Source organism: Orycteropus afer, unplaced genomic scaffold (assembly GCF_000298275.1).
Source record: "Orycteropus afer afer isolate SDZICR_OR568_19922 unplaced genomic scaffold, OryAfe1.0 scaffold00270, whole genome shotgun sequence".
Lineage (NCBI taxonomy): Eukaryota > Metazoa > Chordata > Mammalia > Tubulidentata > Orycteropodidae > Orycteropus > Orycteropus afer.
The window spans coordinates 779,535-793,571 of NW_006921857.1; the positions used below are offsets into that span (position 1 = coordinate 779,535).

A 14,037-nucleotide genomic window follows, 5' to 3' on the forward strand; every position below is an offset into this window, starting at 1 on the left:
GAAGAAAAGACAAAAATGGATGTCAGAAGAGACTCTGAAACTTGTTCATGAGTATAGAGTAGCTAGCTAAAGTGAATGGAAGAAATGATGTAAGAAAGAGCTGAACAAAAGATTTCAAAGGTTTCCAAAGAAGACAAAGTCCAGTATTATAATGAAATGTGCAAACACTTGGAGTTAGGAAACCAAAACGGAAGAACGCCTTTGGGATATCTCAAGCTGAAAGAACCGAGAAAATAATTCAATCCTTGAATTACAATATTGAAGAATTTTGTGGGCAAAATATTGAGTGATGCAGGCAGTTTCAAAAGAAGATGGAAGGAATACACAGAGTCAATGTACAAAAATTGAGTTAGTCAGTGTTGACGTATTTCAGGAGGTAGCATATGATCAAGAACCAATGGTATTAAAGGAAGAATTTGAAGTGGCATTGAAGGAATTGGCGAAAAACAAGGTTCCATGAATTGACAGATACCCATTGAGATATTTCAGAAAATGAATGCAATACTGGAGGCCCACACTCATTTATGCCAAATAATTTGGAAGACAGCTGCCTGACATCCGACTGGAAGAGATCCATATTGTGCCCATTCCAAAAAAAAGGTGATTCAACAGAAATAGAACATGCAAGAAAAATTTAATGAAGGTAATTCAAAAGCAGTTGCAGCAGTACATAAACAGTCAACTGCCAGAAATTCAAGCTGGATTCAGAGGGATAGCATTGCTGATGTCAGATGGATCTTGTCTGAAAGCAAAGAATACCAGAAAGATACTTACCTCTTTTTTATTGACTATACAAAAGCATTGAATTCTATGGATCATAACAAATTATGGATAACATTGCAATGAATAGGAATTCCAGAGTCCTTAATTGTACTCATGCAGAACCTGTATGTAGACCAAGAGCCAGTCCTTCAAACAGAACAAGGGAATACTGCATGTTTTAAAATCAGGAGTGGTGTGTGTTAGGGTTATATCCTTTGACCATACTTATTCTGTCTGTGTACTGAGCAGTTAACTGGAGGAGCTAGACTACAAGAGGAAGAACACAGCATCAGGATTGGAAGAAAAATCATTAACAACCAACGATATGCAGATGATACAACCTTGCTTACTGAAAGTAAAGATGACTTAAAGCAGTTACTGATGAAGATCAAAGATTACAGTCTTCAGTATGGATTATATCTCAACATAAAGAAAATGAAAATTGTCACAAATGGACCAGTAAGCAACATCACAATAAATGGAGAAAAGATTGAAGTTGTTGGGGATTTCATCTTACTTGTATCCACATTCAATACCCATAGAAGTAGCAGTCAAGGAGTCAAATGTTATATTACACTCATCAAATCTGCTGCAAAAGACCTCTTTAAAGTGTTCAGGAGCAAAGATATCACTTTTAAGATTAAGATGAGCCTGACCCAAGCCATGGTATTTTTAGTTGCCTTATATGCCTATGAAAGCAGGACAATGAGTAAGGAAGATCAAAGAAGAGTTGATCAGTTTGAATTGTTGTGTTGGCTAAGAATACCGTAAAATACCATGGACTGCCAGAAAGAATACATCTGTCCTGGAAGAAGTGCAGCTGGAATGCTCCTTGGAAGCGAGAATGGCCAGACTTTGTCTCACCAGTTTGGTTGTGTAGTCAGAATGAACCAACCCCTGGAGAAGGATATCATGCTTGGTAAAGTAGGGGGTTAGCAAAAAAGAAGGCCCTTAAGTTGGATTGGGGAGCTCTGGTAGCATAGTGGCTAAAGCACTTGACTGCTAACCAGAAGGCTGGCGGTTCAAACCCACCAGCCACTCCTCGGAAGGAAGGTTGGGCAATCCTACTTCCGTAGTGATACTGCCTCGGAAACCCAAGGAGGGGTCGCTATGAGTCGGGGCCGACTCGACGGCACACAACAACAACAACAACAACAAGTTGGATTGACACAGAGGCTGCAGCAGTGGGCTCAAGCGTAACAAGGGTTGAGCATGACACCTGACCAGGCAGTGTTTCCTTATGTTATACACAGTCAGAGCCACCTAACAGGAACAACTTAACACATGACGTTGCCATGAGTCTGAATTGACTCAACTGCAACAGGTTTGGTTATTTTTCATTTTAGGACTTTACCAAGTTGTAGTGGAGAGGTGAAAATTTCAGTTGGGTGGGAAATCTGTGAGTTTCACCAAGACCTGATAGAAGCCTTGATTAAGGATTCTGCACTTTTTCCCATCATAGGTAAAATAATGGATGGTGCTACTGGCTAGTTTTAAGCCAAAGAATAATATGGACCAAAATCCCCAAAAACCAAACCTATTGCCATTGAGTTAATTCTGACTCCACAACCCTAGAGGACAGAACAGAACTGTCCTATAAGGTTTCTAAGACTGTAATCTTTATGGAAGCAGGTTGCCACGTACTCTTCAAAGAGCTTTAGTGTACAAATTTGAGCCTAAATATATGGCTATAAATTACCCATATCCAAAAGGAATTTGGGTTTGGCAATCTCTGGTAAAATGAATTTCAGTACAGTGTATAGTGTCTTTATGCCTTCAGTTTGATATCATCAGAGCAGAAACTTTTAAAGGGCAGAAACTGGTTTTTATGGGATCTATGGGATAATTGGGTTCAAAGATATTTCACAAATGGATACAGTTGAAATAGATATCCAGCATCATGGAATGTGGAAAATGAAAAAAATTTCTCAGACCTCTCTGCTCTGAGCCCAGATTCACCTTCTATTAATAACCATCATTTCATTTTCATTTTTGAGAAAAATAACATTGTGCCATCACTTTAAGTATATTAATACCTCATGTTTATTGTCCAAAATAATTTATGAGATTTTTATGGGTGATGCTCATAAATTAGTTAAGTGTTTGACTACTGACTGAAAGGTTGGCAGTTCAAACCTACCCAGAGGTAACTCAGAAGAAAGGCTGGGTCATCTGCTTGATCACAACCTTGAAAATTCTAGGGAGGGCAGTCCTCCTCTGCAACACATGGGGTTTCCATACCTTAGAGTCGAATTGGCAGCTTAGCACACAGCTGAGTATTTAATAGCCACTTAATACATAAGTGTTGGTTGAGCTACCTTAAAAAATGGAACTGCTTATTCAAATCGTCATTATTTCTGATGAATAGGAGAGTGTGTAAGAGCAAGGAACTGAAAAATGAAGTCAGAGGTGTTCATAGTGGAAGTATCTAGTGGTAAATACTGCTTTAGGATGTTTATTGGTGTTACTTTAAGTATCCTTTTCCCTTAAACATGTTCCAGTGGTTTCTGCTAGCTAACAACAAAGAGAAACTTCAAGTCACGGAAGGGCTTGTCCTCCTGAGGTTTCAGGCCAATCGATGGTTTTTACTCTGGTTATCGACATCTCTTTGCAGCATGGCCTTGTATTTGGCTACGTGGATTGACTGTCGTCAAATGGATTATCCTGCTTTTATTGCCTCTTGGGGCTTAATCTGTGCCCAGCAAGTACTGTGTGTGCCTGTGACTTTCTTTTACCTTTTAATTGTTCAGGTTGTTGGACTGTTGATGGTGCTGCTTTTGTGTGTATATACCTTGACTGATCAGTTTTTAACTTAGAGCTTATGCTTCTGTGCAGGATGCCACAATTTGGAAGCCCGATTCATGCCAGAACTGCCGTTGCCATGGTGACATCGTTATCTGCAAACCTGCTGTTTGCAGAAACCCTCAGTGTGCCTTTGAGAAGGTATGGTATCCTAATTGTATTATAAAGATATTGTGAAAGTCAGTGACAGGGAAGGGTAGTTGCATCTTTTTGGTCAGCTGTTTTTGATTTGTATTCAAATCTCTAATTGAAAACTTTCTGAAATGCTAAAGAGAATCTTTAAGTAATATATCTGAGAATATCTTAATTTCAATTTATTGAGTGTTTGCTCTAAGCCAGGCACTGGGTTAAAGATTTTAGAAATGTTATTTAATATAATGTAAGGCAAATATATTTATTACCACTTTGCAGGTGAGGAAAATGAATGTTGGAGATTTTAAGCAACTTATATAGGAGTCCATGGGTGATAAAAAGACTGAGCGATCTACTTCCATAAAGATTTACCACCTCAGAAACTCAAAGGGGGTCACTATGAGTTGGAATCGACTTAATGGCAGTGAGTTTTTGGTTTTGGGTGACACAAGCAATTAAGTACTCAACTACTAACTGAAATGTTGGCATTTTGAACTGGTTCAAAGGTGCTTTGGAAGAACAGGACAGTCAATCTGCTTCTGAAAAGTCATGGCCTTGACAACTCTATGGAGAGCAGTTCTATTTTACACACATGGGGCCTCCATGAGTTGTAATCAACTCAATAACAGTAGGTTTAGGTTTTGGGTTTGGGCTCCATGGTTATACAGTTAATAAACTTCTGGCCAGAGATTTTATCCCAGGTCTGACAGATGCCAAAGCTACTTAAACTAGCCACACTCTTTCTGTGTTAAGTGGATGGAAGGCCAGGATTGACATCTTGAAGATGATTTTCTAAAAACTTTACATGGTGTGCCAGTGATTGTATTATTTGGCTACCATTGGGCTCTCTCAGAACATAGGAAACTTTATCCTAGCCAAGGCAATAAGGCAAGAAAGAGAAATAAAAGGCATCCAAATTGGCAGAGAGGAAGTAAACTATCTCTATTTGCAGATGACATGATCCTATACATAGAAAACCCTAAAGACTCAGTAAAAAAACTACTGGAACTAATAGAGAGGTTCAGCAAAGTGGCAGAATATAAGGTCAACATACAAAAATCAGTTGGGTACTTCTACATCAACAAAGAGGCCTCTGAAAAAGAAATAAAGAAAACAATACCATTTACAATAACTACCAAAAAGATAAAATATCTAGGAATAAATCTTACCAAAGACACAAAAGACCTATACAGAGAAAACTAAAAAACACTAATCCAAAATGGCTGCCACATGTAAACAATAAAAATGGCTGCACCCTCTGGACAAACAAGAAGGTCAGCGAAAAAAACAAGAAAACCTGCAATATCTAGGTATAGGGCAATAAGAGAAAAAAGGCAGAGAAGGAGAATAATGAAGAAAACAATGGGAAAAATGCAAAAAGAAAAACAAGTAACAGGGTTAACCACGAGAATAAAAAAATTTTGCAACCAGGAACAGGGAAAAGAAAAAAGCTGAAAACTAGGACCTGGGAGGGGAATAATAGTAAAAAGGATAAAAGTATTAATAATAATAATGTTGTTGTTGTTATTATATGCCATCGAGTCAGACCCAACTCATAGTGACCCTTCCTTGGGTTTCTGAGGCAGTATCACTACAGAAGTAGTTGTCTCATCTTCCTTCCGAGGAGTGGCTGGTGGGTTTGAACCACCAGTCTTCTGGTTAGTAGTCAAGTGCCTTAGGCACTACACTACCAGAGCTCCCATTAATAATAATAGTAGTTTTAAAACAGACAAAAGCAAGTAAACTAAAAACCAGAAAAAAGCAAGTAAACTGAAAACCAGAAAAAAGAAATAGAAAAAAAAAAAAAAATCGGGGGAGGGCAAGGCACCCAGGCTCCATCCAAGCACACGGAGTGGGATGGAGTTCCTGTGGGCCCAGAAGGTGCATGGGAGTGGGGGATGTCTGAACCTCCGTTCACCAAGAAGGTGTGGGGTATAAGAGTAACAAGGGGAATGTCGTACCTTTTCAGTTGTCCAGGTCCAGAGTGTCCTTGGGGCTACTTGGATAGCTTCTGGAGGCTAGAAGTCTGAATTCCAGGCACTGGCTCTCAGGGAGGTGTAGGGCCCTCTATATCTTAATCCAGCCCCAACTGCTATGTCCCAGGGGTGGGTGATGGACTTGGATAAAATGTCAAGTTGGAGGATTTTTCCTACTCTCGCAGCTGCAGGAGCTGAGGAGCTCAAGGTTGGCAGGCAGTGTACTGGCTGTTGACTCCAACGAATGACGAATCCAAGGTCTCTAGGCCGTACAGTGTAGTTGTTGTTAAGTGCTGTTGAGTCGTTTCCAACTCATAGCGACCCTATGAGAACGAAACACCTCCCAATCCTGCGCCAGCTCCATGATCCTCTGTCATTTATAGCTTCCCCCACTCCCACCCACCTTCTGGGTCCACAGGAACTCCATCCCACACTCCCACCCACCTTCTGGGCCCGCAGGAACTCCATCCCACTCCGTGTGCTTGGACGGAGCCTGGGTGCCCTGCCCTGATCTCCCGATTTTTTTTTTCTCTTTCTTTTTTCTGGTTTTTACTTTACTTGCTTTTGTCTGTTTTAAAACTACTACTATTATTAATGCTTTTATCCTTTTTACTATTATTCCCCTCCTAGGTCCTAGTTTTATTAGTCATTGTTGTTGTTGTTGTTGTTATGTGCCATCGAGTCGGCCCCGATATTAGTCATTAGAGAGATGCAAATCAAAATAACAATGAGATATCATCTCACCCCAGCAATAATAGCAAAGGTCAACAAGACAGAAAATAACAAATGCTGGTGAGGTTGTGGAGAGATTGGAACTCTCATGTAATGGGTGGGACTGTAAAATGGTACAACCATTGTGGAAAACAGTATGGTGTTTCCTTAAAAAAAAAAAAAAAAAAGAAATACCATTTGAACCAGCAGTTCTATTACTAGGAATATGTCCTAAAGAGAAGAGAGGCAGGACACAAAAAGACATATACACACCTATGTTCATCACAGCACAATTCCCTATTCCCTATAGCAAAGAGATGGAAACAACCTAAATGCCTGTCAGCATATGAACAGATAACCAAAGTATGGTACTTTCAAACAATGAAATACTATGCTACATTAAAGAACAATGAAGGATACATGAATCATCTCACAACATGGATGAGCCTGGAAGACATTATGCTGAGTGAAATAAGTCAACCACAGAAGGACAAATATTGTATGAGCCCATTACTGTAAAAAGACAAGGAAGGGTTTGCTTAAGGAAGGGAACTCACTTTGTAGGTTACTAGGGAGGGGAGGGAAGGATTGGGAATACATTGGGGCTAGTTGGGGGCCACACACTAAGGTAGGTAGATAAGAGGAGGGATGTTATGGAAAAAGGCTGTGACCAGCATGATAACATTGGGAAAAGGGAGAACACTGAATTGTGCACATAAGCTATAAATGACAGAGGCTAATACTAGTATATGCACAATACTGCATTACCGCTAGCATCAAACACCAGGCTACAGATAAACACATAAACAACTGAGAAGATCAGAGGGAATTCAGTGAACAGGATTATACAGTAGACTAAGGATAATCTAGAAGCTAATCTTGCACAGATACTAGTGGTACAAAATACCCGCAATCCTTACAGAAACAACAGAAGACAGACATAGAGTAATCCCTCATAGACAGCCAGACACTGTGGGAGAGAGATTCAATGGATCTACTGACTCAGGACCATAGTTTGGGGGACACCAGACTCAATTGACACAACAAAATACATAAAATCTTGTTCCACAACCTACATTGGTGAGTACCAACTGGGGTCTCAAAAGCTTTTGAGTGGCCATCTAAGATGCAGCCAGTGGTCTCCTATCATCAGAAGTGAAGAGTGCAAAAAATGAAGGGTATTTGGAAACAAACAGCCCTAGGACATGATGGACCTCAAGATGAGAAGAACTAGATGGTGCCCGGCTACTGATGCCAACCACTTGGGAAGGGATCAAAACTGGAAATCCTGGATAGAGTAGGAGGAAAAACATGGAACAAAATCCAAAACCATAATAATGGCCAGAATTACTGGTCGAATGATCTGGTAGGTCCCCCAATACTAAGGCCCTGAGATACATTTTGGGCTTGGAATAAGACTCACTCGCAAGGATTGGCTCTCAGCCCAATAGTAAATAAGAAATACATGCAGACCACTCAACCCAGGGTGATGCACCCATACTCTGTGGAGATGCATCCCTTGGCACAGTCAACCACAGGGCACCAGAGGGACAACATTCACATGGAGGAAATGCAGGACACACAGGAGTGCATAACTGTGAAGGGCATGGTGGAAAGCAGGGAGTGGTTACTAGAAAGGGAGAAGAGGAGAGTGGGTTTTGGGGATGATAATTGGGAGTGAAACCAAATGAACACAAAATGTTGAATGTAAAAAAAAAAATTCTGTAAATTTGCACATAAAGCACAATTAAAAAAAGAAAGAAACTACAAGGGATCTTCATAAATGGAAGAACCTGCCTTGTTCATGGATAGATAGGAAGACTGAATATTATGAAAATGTCAATACTACCCAAAGCAATCTACATATTTAATGTAATCCCAATCAAGTTACCATCACCATTTTTTTAAGGATATGGAAAAACCAATTACTAACTTCATATGGAAAGGAAAGAGACTTTGGATGGGCAAAGCACTACTGAAGAAAAACAATGTGGGAGGTCTCACACTCCCAGATCTCAAAACCTACTATACAGCACAGTAGTTAAAACAGCTTGGTATTTGTACAGTGATAGATAAACCAATGGAACAGAATTGAAAACCCAGAAATAGACCCATCCATCTATGAACAGCTCATCTTTGACAAACAGCCAAAACCCATTATATGGGGAAGAGATAGCCTCTTTAACAAATGGTGCTAGCAAAATTGGATATCCACCTGCAGAAAAATGAAACATGACCCATACCTCACCCCATACACAAAAACAAACTCAAGTTGGATCAAAGACTTAAATGTAAAGCCCAAAACTATAAAATTCATCAAAGATAAAATAGGGGCAAATCTAGGAGCCCTAATTTATGGCATAAATAGACTATTAAACATAACCCAGAATGCACTGGAGGTGGAAGAGGAAATAGATAACTGGGACCTCTTAAAAATTAAATTCTTATGTGCATCTAAAGACTTCTCCAAAATGGTAAAAAGAGAACCTAGGGCTTGGGAGAAAATATTTGGCTATGACATATCTGACAAAGGACTTACCTCCAAAATTATAGAAAACTTCAACACCTCAACACCAGAAAGACAAACAATCCAATTGCCAAAAAATGGGCAAGGAACATGAACAGATACTTCCCTAAAGATGATACGCTGGTGGCCAACAAATAAGTGAGGAATTGCCCACAATCATTAGCCATTAGAGAGATGCAAATCAAAACAATGAGATATCATCTCAACCCAGCAATAATAGCAAAGTTCGACGACAGAAAATAACAAATGCTGGTGAGGTTGCGGAGAGATTGGAACTCTCATACACTGCTGGTGGGACTATAGAATGGTGTGATATAGTTGGAGCTGTGTTTCAGCTTGGCTGGAGCACAATTTGTGTGGTTTAAGCATTTGTGATGTGGGTTATCCCCATGATGGGATCAGATGTATGTGTTTTGAGCAGCTAATCCATTGAAAGGGAGTTTCCCTAGGAGTGTGGCCTGCTTCCAATATATTTATGGACATCCTGGGAAAAGAGACACTTTTCTGTGGATTGCGATCCTGTTGTGATGCCTACAACTGTCTGTGAGCGAACAATCCACCATTCGGGCTGGAAATTTTGGATTTGTCATTTGTTGAAGTCAACAGCCAGTATACTTCCTGCCAACCTTGAGCTCATCAGCCCCTGCAGCTGTGTGAATCGGGAAAAGCCTCCATATTGACATTTGATCCAAAAACTTGGGACTTCCCAGCTTCTAGAAGTGTGTGAGCCATTTTCCTAAGATAAATTTCTCTTTTTTTCTCTCTATAAGCTTTACTGGTTTTGCTTCTCTAGAAAACCCAGCCGAACACAAATGGTACAGCCATTGCAGAAAATGGTATGGCATTTCCTTAAAAAACTGAAAATAGAAATACCATTTGAACCAGCAATTCCATCACTAGGAATATATCCTAAAGAGGTGAGAGACAGGACACGAACAGATATACGCACACCATGTTCATTGCAGCACAATTCTCTATAGCAAAGAGATGGAAACAACTTAAATGCCCAGCAGCAGATGAATGGATAACCAAATTATGGTACATTCACACAATGCAATGCTATGCTACATTGAAGAACATGAAGACTACATGAATCATCTCACAATGTTGATGAATCTGGAAGATAGTATGCTGAGTGAAATAAGTCAATCACAGAAGGACAAATATTGTTTAAGTCCATTATAAAAAGTGAAGGAAGGGTTTGCTTAGAGAAGGGAACTCACTTTGTAGGTTACTGGGGATGAGAGGTAAGTGGGGAAGAAAATTTTGGACTAGTTGGGGGCCACATGCTGAGTTGGGTAAGGGGAAGGACAGTATGGAAAGAGTCTGTGACTAGCATGATAACATTGGGGAAAGGGAGGACACCAAGTTGTGCACATAAAATATAGACAACAGAAGCTAATAGCAGTATATGCACAATACTGCATTATCACTAACACCAAATACCAGGCTACAGATAAATGCATAGACAACTGAGAAAATCAGGTGGGGGTCAGCGAATAGGAATATACTCTAGACCAATAGTAGATTTAGATTTAGTTGAGGATAATCTTGCACAGATACTAGCCATACAAAATAACCACAATCATTACAGAAGCAACAGAAGATATACTTGGAGTAACCCCTCAGAGACAGCCAAACACCTTGGGAGAGAGAACCACTGGGTCTGCTGACTCAGGACTATAGTACTGGGGGACACCAGGCTCAATTGGCACAACATAATACGTAAAAATCTTGTTCCACAACCTACTTTGGTGAGTAGCAACTGGCATCTTTAAAGTTTTTGAGCAGCCATCTAAGATGCAGCCAATGGTCTACTCTCGCCTGAAATGAAGAAGAGTGAAGAAAACCAAGGACGTTTGGAAACAATCAATCCTAGGATATAATGGACCTCAAGATGATAAGAAGTAGATGGTGCCTGGCTACCAATGACAACCACTTGGGAAGGGATCAAAACTGGAGATCCTGTATGGAGTGGGAGGAAAAACGTGGAACAAAATTCAAAGACGTAGTAACAACCAGAATTACTGATTGGATGAAGTCTGGTGGAACCCTTAAGACTATGGTCCGGGGATACACTATGGTCCTGGGATACACTTCGGGCCTATCAAGGACTGGCTCTTAGCCCAACAGTAGAAAGACTTACATGCAGAACACTCAACTTAAGCTGATTCACCCACCTACTCTATGGAGATACACCCCTTGGAGCAATCGGCCATGGGCACCAGAGGGGCAGCATTCACATAGAGAGAAACCTGGACAGACAGAGTACATGATTAAGGGCACAGGGATTTGGAGGGGAGGTCACAGGGAAGGGAGAGGAGGAGAGTGGGTTAGGGTTGGGGATGGTCATCAGGGAGTGAAAATGTACACAAACTGTTCAATGTAAAACAAATTGTGCTCTGTAAATTTGTACCCAAAGCATAATAATAATAATAATAATAATAATAATAAAAGAGCATAGGAGACTTTGGCTCAAGAATGTCCTTGTATTTAACCAAGTCTTTGAATGATAATTCCTCCTTTCCCTCTGTTAAAAATCTTCAGTTTTTTCTGACTATATCTTTATTCTGTGAGAATATTATTTTTTCCAGGTGCTGACTCTTTTCTTTTAAAAGTGAATTTATTTTAAAAAGAAAGAAAAGGGGGAAAAAAAAAAAAAAAAAGCTTAAGCTGTAAATTTGGACATTTGATACTCCCAGGAGAAGATGAACTATTTTCTTTAAAAAGCGTTCTGTCGACTTCACAAGCATGGTTTATTTTTCTAGTGTTTTTGGTCCTTGTCCCCTAAATAATTAATCTTGAGTCTTGCCATCAAGTGCTAATTGATTCTCTTTATCCCCCACATTCAGTAATGGTTCTGCATACCTTTACAAGTATTCGTCCAGTTTTGTTTGGGTGAATTTAGGAGAAGCTAAGTGCACATCACAAATGTTGGTAACATTTTGTTGCATATTGTGAGGACTTTCTGTTTTATGAAGTAAATAGTCACTCCCAAAAGATCACTATTTGACATGTTGAGTAACTTCTGTCAGAATCTGAGCCGATGGTATAAGATCCTCCTCTTTTTCACATGAGTAATTGTGGTATCACAGAAGAAGCCCTGAATTAAATGCAAGAAGAAATGGATTTTATTGCTGAAAACAAAACATGTTCTATGCCAGGGATCAGCTAACCATGGGCTGAAGACCAAATCTGACCCAACACTTGCACTTGTTTTTACATTCAGCCATGAGCTAAGTATGTATATGTGTGTGTGTGTGTGTATGTGTATGTATATGTGTGTGTGTGTGTGTGTGTATTCATTTTTATAGGGGTGAAAAATCACAAGAAATATAATGTTTCTTGATGTGAAAATTATATGAAATCAAGTGTCAGTGTCCATAAATATTTATTGGAGCACAGTCATACTTAATTGTTTATGTATTGCCTATGACAGCTTTTGTGGTACAGTGATAATTGTGAGATATATTGTGTGTAACCTGAAATGGCTAAAATATTTACTATCTGGCCCTTTGCAGAAAAAGTCTTTTACCTTTCTTCTTTACTGAAGTTCTAATTTCATCCTTTCCTAATATGGTCTTCTAATTTTTTCATATCATTAAATGGAGATTCCATTCTCCCAATGGCTGAGGCTTGATCCCACACTTTGACTCATTTCCACATTGTTTACTAGCATATCTCCAACTCTTCTTTCACTAAAACAACATCTCCCAATGTGACTTCTTTTATCTTACTCTGGTTTCACCACTATCCTCTTTAGCCTGGATTCTCACAGTAGCCTCTTGGCTAGTTTCTTTGTTTCTGCTCTTGCTCTTTCACTCTAATATATATTTCAATTGATATGGCAGCCAGGATGATCCTGTTAAAATTTCAATCACATGTTGATGTTCCTCTCCTTAAGCCCCTCCAGTGGTTTCCTTTCTCACTCAGAATAAATCCTCGTAGTGTCCTTTAAAGTTCTACTGTACCCCTCTGATTAAATAATATTCTCCCTTGCTCACTTAGATCCAGACACCAAACCTCCTTGTTGTTCCCTGAACATTCTAGTGATACTCTCTCACAGGATCTTTGTGCTTTGCTATAAACCGCTGCTTGGATTTCTCTTCCTCCAACATGTATCTTGATCCTTTACCTTCTTAGATCTTGCCCAAATGCAATTCTGTTTAATACTGCAAATCTCCAACCCCTACCATGTATTTCCTATCCCTCTTCCATGCTTTATTTTTCTTCTTGGAACTAATTACTGTGTGGTATACTATATATTTTGTGGTATTTCTTGTTCATTGTCTCTTTTATTCATTGCATAGCCTCGGCACCTCAAATATGGTAGGAAGGAAATAAATATTTTTATTGATGGAGTGAATGTCAGAATGAGAGATGAGGCTAAAGAATGTGTGGATTCAAGGTTTTGGAGGGCTTTGTATGCTGTAAGCAGCGTGGAATTTTATTGTTAAGATGAAAGAATACTAATGAAGGTTTTTTTGGCATACAGGTGGCATGGTTGGCTTTTCCCTTTAGAAAGATATCTCTGTTTTTTTCAAATACAGTAGATTATTCTCACAGTTCAAAGATTGTGAAAATAATCCACATGCTAGAGGATGAGTACTTGAATCAGAGTAGTGGTAGTGATCAAGAGGGAAAGGGCAGGTACAATTAATTTAGGAGATGAAATCAACAGAACTGAATAGTTGGTTAGATGGGCAGTAACTGCATAAGGGAAAGGAAAAGGAGAGATGATTCGTGTTTTTCTGGCTTGAGGATGTGGTTAGCTGAGCTACTGACTGAAATTAAGAATATAGAAGAACAAGGCAAAGCAGTCTATCTGGGAGGAAGATAATTTTAGTTTGTGGCATGTTGAGATTTAAATGTCCATGGAACTTCCAGGTAGCTATATCATAAAAGCAACTGGATTGGATATATGAGTCTAAAACTATCTCTATGGGTGTCATCATCACATAGACAGTAGTGTAACCTTAGAATTCATGAACTCGCCCAAAGAGATTGTATGAAAAAAGAGTACAGGATTAAAGATAGAATTTAGGGAACATGGTTGTTTCAGAGGAGTTTAATAGAAGAGAGGAAACTTAGAAATATGAAGAAAGTATTGTCAGAGAATTAAAAAAT

At 39.4% G+C, this 14,037-nt stretch overlaps 1 protein-coding gene across 1 annotated transcript in view; it reads left to right on the forward strand.

The window, feature by feature from the left end:
• The first annotated feature begins 3,377 nt into the window (after nucleotides 1–3,377).
• Nucleotides 3,378–14,037, forward strand: part of FRAS1 (Fraser extracellular matrix complex subunit 1) — a 541,721-nt gene continuing 531,061 nt past the window's right edge. Inside the window, exons 1-2 of the mRNA XM_007950381.1 lie at nucleotides 3,378–3,467; nucleotides 3,598–3,705. Coding sequence (XP_007948572.1) covers nucleotides 3,378–3,467; nucleotides 3,598–3,705 — 198 coding nt within the window. The remainder of the gene's footprint in view (nucleotides 3,468–3,597; nucleotides 3,706–14,037) is intronic.